The 8,939-nt window shown below is 46.2% G+C and overlaps 1 protein-coding gene across 1 annotated transcript; it reads right to left on the reverse strand.

Moving 5' to 3' along the window:
- Window positions 1-230: 230 nt before the first annotated feature.
- Window positions 231-6,789, reverse strand: N7447_003223 (uncharacterized protein; the record flags this gene model as incomplete). The annotated part of the gene is made up of 3 exons (XM_057227498.1): window positions 231-3,763; window positions 3,827-4,799; window positions 4,858-6,789. The coding sequence occupies 3 exons, from the start codon at window positions 6,787-6,789 to the stop codon at window positions 231-233; spliced, it is 6,438 nt and encodes a 2,145-aa protein (XP_057091514.1).
- Window positions 6,790-8,939: the final 2,150 nt, after the last annotated feature.

The raw sequence follows: 8,939 nt of genomic DNA on the forward strand, positions 1-8,939 counted from the left end.
AAAGCGAAACGGCTCGCACAAGTTGAGCAATTTTCCGTGCTAGTGGAGAACCTTCATAACTTGATTCCTAACCACCGAGATAGAGGTGCGGTGTTAAGATACGAAGCATCCACTAGCCACCATCGCGAGCTAGTACATGCTGAGCTAGAGAAATTCGACTTTATAGCACTTAAATATACTAACATTATTTACATTACGCGGTGTCAAAAGCGGTCTAAATTCAGGTATAATTAAGGCATCAAGCCCTGAGATATCAGGCATTGGACCCTGGCCACCATGCCCTTCTTCGTATCCACAGGCCTATCCAAGTAAGTGTCCTTCCAACGGAGGTCCCTAATAAATACTGAGATCGGGCAATCAAGGTCACTGTTATCTCTAGCGCCGTGCTCACGAAGCAAATTCTCAACATCTCCCTGGCCGAAAAACTGGGAAAGACGCAAAGGTGAGATCCGTCCCATGTTGACATCAGCGCCGTGGTTTAAGAGAGTCCTCACAATCTGGGCAGTTTCAGGTTTTTTCATGACGATGGCAAGCAGTAACGGGGTCCTGAAGGTTCGAGATTTTACTTGACCCATATGCAGCAGGTCAATTGGTCGGAGCCCGTTCGAATCCGCCCCGTGGCCCAAAAGTATTTTGATGATGGCATGTGTATCTCTGGGGCTACGGCCGCTGGTTGATATTGCATCCCGCACAAGAATTGTCGTGAGAGGAGTATAGGGAAGACCTGGACTATCAGGGTTTGCACCTATTCGGAGTATAAAGCTCACACCATCGGCGTCCTTGAAGTCACAAGCTGCTTCGTTAAGGATTGTGGTCATCTTGAGATCGCGCCAAGGGACCTGATAGACCTGATTAATATCGAGAGAGCATTCCTCTATCAAAATTCTCAGGAATAAGGCCCGGTTCTCTCTGCGCTTTGAAGTTGCCACTATGGCTCTGACAAGGTCGTGAGACTCAGGTAGCTGACCATAAACATCGACCAGTTCCTGGAAAAACTCCGAATTTCCCACTTTCATTGAATTCTCCGTGAGACGCCCAATGGCAGCAGGATGGTCATGGAAGTTGAAATTGGCTTCGACAAAAATGCGATAAAGCTCTTCTGTCTTGATGGCAGATGCGTCTGTTATTTTCGTTCCACGCCGCAGCATACGTTTGACAGAAGCCAAGTTATCTGCTTGACAGGCTTTCACCAACAAAAGCTCAGCATCACTCTCAGATGCACCCGAGGCAACAAGGTATGCACAGACTTCATGAATAGCCGTTCCTGACCCAGACAGACAATGCCGTTCTAGAGCAGCTTCGATGGCAGTCTGGTTGTACGTTGTGGAATCATTTCCAAGGTTTGCTTTGGCACGCACATCAGCCCCTTGGCTCAGGAGATACTCCGCAACAGCCATTTGGCCTCCGATGGCAGCAACATGAAGAGCCGATTCGAGCCATGTATCATGTCGAAGGGTTCTACTCGACCGAGCACTTTGACTGATACCTTTCTCCAAGAGCTTTTTGACATACACAAGTGCACCCTGGCGACAAGCAACATAGAAGAACTTGATCAAACACGGGTATGCCAAGTCAATCTCCAACCCCACATCAAGCAGATGGCAAACAATTGGTCCATAGGATACTTCAAGGGGCCTTTCCCACAGTCTGCTTCCCCAACGATACCATTCGCGTGTGTCGCCGTCCGATGCTTGGTATGCATCCAAAGCAATTTGCAATAGATTTGCCTTACGGCTTTTGTTTGCCGATATTTCCTTTTCGTCCACAAGTCTCAATGGGAATGGGTCATATAGGCCGAATGTATCAGCTCCAACATCCAAAAAGGAGAAAAAAATATCCGGGCGTCCGGTAGTACATGCGAAGTACAGCGGTGTCTTCCCATCTGCATCTGCCTCATTGATCAAGGTTGCAATATTCCTTGTAGACATAGCACATGTCACACGGTGCAGGTCTATAATACGCTTTATGAGGACCAGGTCATTGTTCTTGGCGGCCTCACAAAGAACGTCTGGTAATGCTAAGGTAAAATCTGACGAACATCCAAAGAGACGTTCAAACCCTTCCTCGTACGCCGCGAGATCTTTGCAATTATTGCCTTTAAGTAAAGGCACCTTTATTGAAGCGAAGGAAACCAGTGCCTTTCTTGCGAGGTTGTCGTAAAATGATGGATTGAAGATGTGCTGGACATTTTCAAGAACAGCGTACCAGCGGGCATTTGAGATAGCAACCTGAACAAAGCATTCAAACAGTTGCTCTGGGATGGTTTCTGAAGAGACATGACATAGGAGAAGCTGCATCATGCGTGTACTCTTTCTCATGGCTGCAATTTTTGACACCAGGACAAAGGTGTCATGCTGCTGACGAGCCAAGGAAGTCACGTCATCCGATTCTTTCAACTGGAAGTCACTAAGAATTGACCGCATATAGCTCAAGTTTCCCTTTCGCGCTGCCATTATCAAACCGTGCCCAATTATAGCTTGAAAGTGTTGCTTGGCATGAGCCAGTAGCATTCTTAGAGAGCGGGTTCGCTTCCAAGCGGCTGCCACGACAATCGGGGTGACTGGTCGCACATAGTTTCCCCGCTTATTGCGAAGCGGAGGCCAGTCAAGGGGAGTCTCAGGATGCTCATTAAGAATCAGCCGAATCATTCGCGTGTCTTCGTTGCGTACGGCAAATGATAATGCCTGTCTGACTTCAGCGCCCATTCTCAAGAGAACAACTACTACTTCGAACTGTCCTGCTTCCGCCGCCACTTCGATCGGGGTTGATTGACCAGAGGAAGGACCGGAATAATTCCCCGTGGTGTTGATATTAAAACCTAGATCGATGAGAACATTGATGGTATGCACAAGGCCTTTCCGAGCTGCAATTCTAAGGAGCCTGCCATTGCCATAACCGATATCACTGTCTTTCGCAATCTTCATCCCCGGGTCATGCTCTTCCTCGATTGGGAGCCAGGGAGAGCTCGTGTCTGGCTTTGGTGACATATTGGTGGCGCTCTCATTCGCAACTATTTCCTTCTCACTATGGTCACTTGTCGAGTTGTTTTCACTGTCGTCATAATCCTCAGTACCCTGCTCGTCCTCGCCCTCATCACTGACGGCATAGATGTGGTAATCATAGCCTTTGTCTGCCGATGGGAGTAGTGAAAGCCCACCTCCCGCACTGCATAACATTTCAGTGCCATCAGGAAGATCAGAAGCCTTTATTTCTGGTTTCCATTCCAGGGCAAGCTGCATAACGTTTTCTCTGCCTCCATCCAGTCCAGCAGAAAAGGCGTAATATGCAGCCTTCTTACCAAACGCCTGGAGCAAAAGCCGCGTAACTTCTAGGTGGCCACGGAACGAGGCCGATTCTATGGCCCGGATACTGGAAGAGTCGTCGCAATCATACAATTTGCTGTCAATCAGAATGCCAACCGTTGATAAATGTCCATTGAAAGCGGCCGCTTGCATTGCGTCGGCATCTTTGCCTTCGACATTGGCACCCTTTTCAATAAGTAGTTGCACGACATTACTATGTCCTCGAAGAGCAGCAGCTCGAAGAGCCGTTCCGTAACGACCTCGAGTATTGAGATCTGCTCCATGTTTTAGAGCCAGATCTACCATGGAGAGATGGCCGCCGAATGCTGCCGCCTGAAGGGCGGTACCAAAATGACCAGTTCCCAGGTTTACGTCGACAACTCTGTCGAGCATTCTCTTTGCGACCCTGGTATGGCCTTGCAGGAGAGCCGCCTGTAAGGCAACGTGAAGCGATAAATCTGCTAGCAAAGATATATTGCATTACTCTTCTGCCACTGACTTCAGTTTCATGATTAATTACTTACCATCATTGCCGTTATTCTCTTCATTCTGACTGATCTCCCCCAGTAGATAGGAGACTACCTCATCATGGCCATCGTATGAGGCTCGTGCCAGTAGCTGCTCAAGTTTCGACCCATCTGTAATTTTGGAAGCCTCCACCAGGAACTTGATCACAGGCCCGGAACTACCTGCTAAAGCAGCATCAAGTGCGCTAGAAAATTTGCCCGGCGCAAACAGGTCCGCTTGTCTTTCGATAAGAAGACTGACAATGTCCTGGTGCCCCTGGAATGCAGCTGCCTGGAGTGGATTGCCAAAGAAGCCACCGGGGATATTTGGGTTCACGCCGCGGCTGAGGAGAAACCGCACAGCATCGAGACGTCCATACCTGGCACTCACGTACAGAGCAGATGCTCCATGGCTATTCTTCATATTGAAGTCGATGAATTTCCCGGCCCGTAATGCCTCAGCTTCAATGAACTCCAGAATGAAAGCTAGACCGTATACACAGGCCATGAACAAGGGCGAGTATTGGTCATTCAGCATCGCATTGAGCTCCTTGAGTTGGGTCAGATTTGGCCTTTTGGCCTCTACTTGATCCTTCACGTCGTCGAGCCAAAAATGAAAATTCATTGGCTCCTCCGGCGACAAAAGTTGTTTCAGAGAATTGTCCAAATCGGCATTGGGGTGTATATCGGCAACTTTCAAGTAATGATAAGCCCAGTAGGAAATGGCATAATTTCGGAAGCTCTCGTGGCTTTCAAAGCTGTCGGTTTCATCCTCAGTGCTTGAGGTGTCTGTCGAAGCATCGGAGTCCAGAAGAAAGTAATCAATACACCGCTTAGCAGCGATGAAGTTGGTCATCGACACAGAGTATTCCGGAAGAGCTTGGAGATATTCAAGGACGGATGAATGAATAAAGGAAAATCGTTTCATGTTGTCGTCGAAAATGACAAAATTGCAGCATAAGTCAAGTATGAGCTGAGGATCTATGGTACCCTTAAATGTGACATGTTAAACTCTATGCCTTAAAACCAAATGATGAATCTTGACATACAGATGCTATGCTGATACTCGAATCGTCAGCTTTTTCGTTGGAGGATATAGCCATTAATAGCTCTGAGGCAGAAAGCTCTCTCTCTTTTGCTATGAGCCAAGCGAAGATGCGCATCACCATCGTTTTGGCATGGTGCTCGAAGAGATTGATCCGCGCATAGAGATTGTCAAATGTGCTGACCAGACTGGGTGGGAGAGCTTTCAAGGCCTCGACGATATCTTCTTCAAGTTTGAACTTTCGGCGATCGCAAAGGTATTCCAGTTGCATTGCAGGCCAAAGAAACATCCCCCTTGCCCCTTGATATAGACTTTCAACCAAGTGGTTTTTAAGAGATGCTGAGACGCTTCCTCCGAGGAGCTTTCGATTGGTGATCGCTGAGCTGACTGAATGCTGCACGAAGGTCTTGATATCTTCTGAATTCTGGCAAATAGTGACAGGGAGTGAAATGGCGTCGTGTAGCTCTTGTGCGATATACGTATCTTCGCGACTGGAAATCATAATCTTGATGAGACTGGATGATTCATTTTCTAGAGTTTGAAGACTTGTTAGGATATCCAGTTGGTTTCCAACTAGCTCGTCAAGTCCATCAATGATGATAGTCGCGGGGCAGTCGAGAGTTAGTTCAAGCAACATTTGAACACATTCATCTACTGTGAGAGGTAATGGATCAAGCCCATCCATATCTGCAGCTTTCTGTCTCTTCTTGAACTCATCCCATAATCCTTGTCGCACCTTCTGTCCCTGTTGGGTGACTGCAAGCTGCTTGACGACATTTCGAAGGATTGCAGCGCAGGTAAGAGACGACAAGCTGGTTTTCGTATTCGAGCAGTAGATGTAGGCAACAGGCGCATTGCAAGAATTTTGCAGTATGGAGTCCAAGTGTTGCTGAATGATGACGGAGGCGAGTTTAGTCTTCCCACAACCCGGAATCCCATGGACCCAAAGAGTTGAACACACACTTGACGCTTGCCACGATTGATACTCCTTGTGAGATAAAATCCAATGTGCGGTTCCTGGGACAACTTCCTTGTATGTAGTCTCGTGTTGTAGTTTATAGCTTTCATTTGAAAGCCACATGAGAAATCTGCGCCGCTCTTGCAGATCCAGTAACTCTTGAAACTGCACAAGCGGGTCACTGAGGCGAATCAGTGGTGCTTCAAGTGAATGGAAAAGATTCTTCAAAGATTCAACAGATGAGCGTCCTTCATTTTGATATACTATAAGAGACTGTCCCAGTTGATCAGATTTCTCTTTCAATATCTCTGTTTGAACGGTTTGAGCGATCTTTTCCACCTCCGCCTCCTTCGTAGAAATGCTTTTCAGAATGGTTTCCACAGAGTGCGAAGAGTCAACCAAACTTCGAGCAATACGCTTCGCTGTCGATCTCTCGTAATATTTTCCAATGTCATCGAGATACTTCAATGACTCTGAGTAAAGCGCTACTAAAGCATCACAGAGTTTTGACTGTGCCGAAGAAAGCGCTTGTCCAGTCGAGGGTAGATAAATGTTTTCGAGGATAGAGTATCGAGTGGTGATTAGTGCCAAAGTCTCTAGCCCTTCGGCGACAGAGGTGAATGTTTGTAGGTCGTTGATGGACGCTTGGAGCAAAACCCGTACGCCAGCCCACGGCAGTGAAGCATGACTGGGGTCATACTGAACAGCAATGTCACCAACCTCCTTGAATCTGTTGATCCAGAATGCTACCTTGTCAAGAATATCACGAACAATGAGTCTTTTTCCAGCTTTAGTCTTGACGGTCCAACGCTTTTGCAAGCAAACTAGTTGTTTGTCTCGGACAGCCCTCAGGGTTGCGTCGAGGGTTTCAATAGCCTTCTCGTTTTGATATTTCTCGAGGTCTTCCTTCGTCGCAGGTGGTAAAGAATGAAATGCTAAAGTCCAGAGATTCTCTCGTGTCGCAGCCTTGTGACTCATTTTTGCAAAGCACCGGTAGGCGAGGAGGGAGTAAACGACACCCCTCTAGTTTGATGCTGGACTTTGACCAGGGCACAATATGAGATGTTCCTTTTGCACTAATGGGAAAACAAGAAGAGTGAAATGCCAGCTATGAGAGAATGAAGCTCTGCACACCTACGGCCGTCACGGAGCAAACCATGGCTAGTGCTTCCTGCATCGCCCCCTTTTATCCTGGCGGGAAGCCCGCACGGGGCTGTGTGCAGATGCTAAGGGACTAGGTACCCTAGAGTCAACTTGTAACCCAATCATATCACACTTCGTGTCACCTGAGGGGGTCGGTACGGCCATCGCGCGACCTGGGATAATTCTCACCCTGATTCTCACCCTTCGTATAACCTATATTATCTTATCTACTAACTCTATTCCGAACCTTCGACCTGGTAGGTAGAAGATGTTTAAGAGCTCTGATTGGCTAATAATCAATGTGGGGGAACCCGGTAGAACGTGAAATCTTCGACCTGGTCTATCTTCCGTAATGCTGCTTAAAACAGCCTGAAAAAATATAGAGTTCTATCCTGGCTATATATCTAGGTTCTATCCCATGGGGGTGGTTGCAGTCTAGTAGACTGGAATTAGGACTTTACCTTCACTATGGTGGATAAAAGTGGGGCCATGAGTAGACTGGAATACTTTTCGTGAGTAGACTGGAAAAGCTTCTCGTACAAGGATGAAGCTCAAAATTTGTAAAGTTCTATTCTATACTATAAAGACTATGGTCACTAAATTTTAGAGTAATTGATCAAGTTCTAAAGGTGTAGTGGCTGATTGAAAATCGGAATTATTTTTGATGGGGTGCGACCGTACGAAGGGCCAGCACTCTTCAACTTTATTTTAAAATATCTATTTTAAGTTAGGATTACTTATAGATTCATATTCTAATCCATAGTATATTTACATGTTATCCTATTATTGATTTTTTCGTACAATTTAAGCTCTAGGTAGGACTGTTAAGATTGTTTGGTCCATGGGATATTCATGCCTTATCCCATTATTCATGTATCATCCATTAGTGATGTCTCGTACGATTCAAGCTCTAGGCAGGACTGTCATAATTATTAGGTCCATGGCATATTCATGGCTTATCCCATTAATGAAGGCTTATCCCATTGATGAAGGCTTATCCCATTAATGAAGGCTTATCCCATTGATGAAGGCTTGTCCCGTTAATGAAGGCTTATCCCATTATTCATGTATCATCTATTAGTGATGTCTCGTACGATTTAAGCTCTAGGCAGGACTGTCATAATTGTTGGGTCCATGGCATATTCATGGCTTATCCCATTGATGAAGGCTTGTCCCATTGATGAAGGCTTGTCCCATTGAGGAAGGCTTGTCCCGTTGATGAAGGCTTGTCCCATTATTCATGTATCGTCCATTGATGATATCTCGTACGATTTAAGCTCTAGGCAGGACTGTCATAATTATTAGGTCCATGGCATATTCATGGCTTATCCCATTGATGAAGGCTTATCCCATTGATGAAGGCTTGTCCCGTTGATGAAGGCTTGTCCCATTATTCATGTATCGTCCATTGATGATATCTCGTACGATTTAAGCTCCAGGCAGGACTGTCATAATTGTTGGGTCCATGGCATATTCATGGCTTATCCTATTGTTGATGCCCTGTCCCATTGTTCATGCCTTATCATATTGTTGATATCTCGTACAATAGCCTTAGGCAGTAATATTTATTTTCATAGCTGTATAAGGTAACAATATTACCTAATTCAGTAATCACCTCTATTATTGTCTAGCAGATATTTAATTCTCAGTTTTCCTCCCACTTCTCTCTTTCTCTCTCTCTCTCTCTTCCTCTCAAATTTCACTTTTATTTTGATTTTCATCAAGATGCCTTCTCTGTACGAAACCCATTTATCCTGCAGCTATATCCTATATTATCCTGCATCAATATCCTACTTCCTGCTTCTGGTGAGACCTTTGTTTAAATCAGAATATTCACTAATGCTTCACTTCGTACGATCTAGGCCTCGCCCTGCTGGCTCCCGCCCCCCCTGTCCTAACCTCCCCCTTAGTCCTCATGCTCGGGCACGAGCTCACACACACGAAGCTCAGGCTGCGTTTGGGCTTTAGGGCTTAGGGCTTAGGGC

Source organism: Penicillium robsamsonii (genome assembly GCF_028829455.1).
Source record: "Penicillium robsamsonii strain IBT 29466 chromosome Unknown utg000001l_segment0_segment0, whole genome shotgun sequence".
NCBI classification, from domain to species: domain Eukaryota; kingdom Fungi; phylum Ascomycota; class Eurotiomycetes; order Eurotiales; family Aspergillaceae; genus Penicillium; species Penicillium robsamsonii.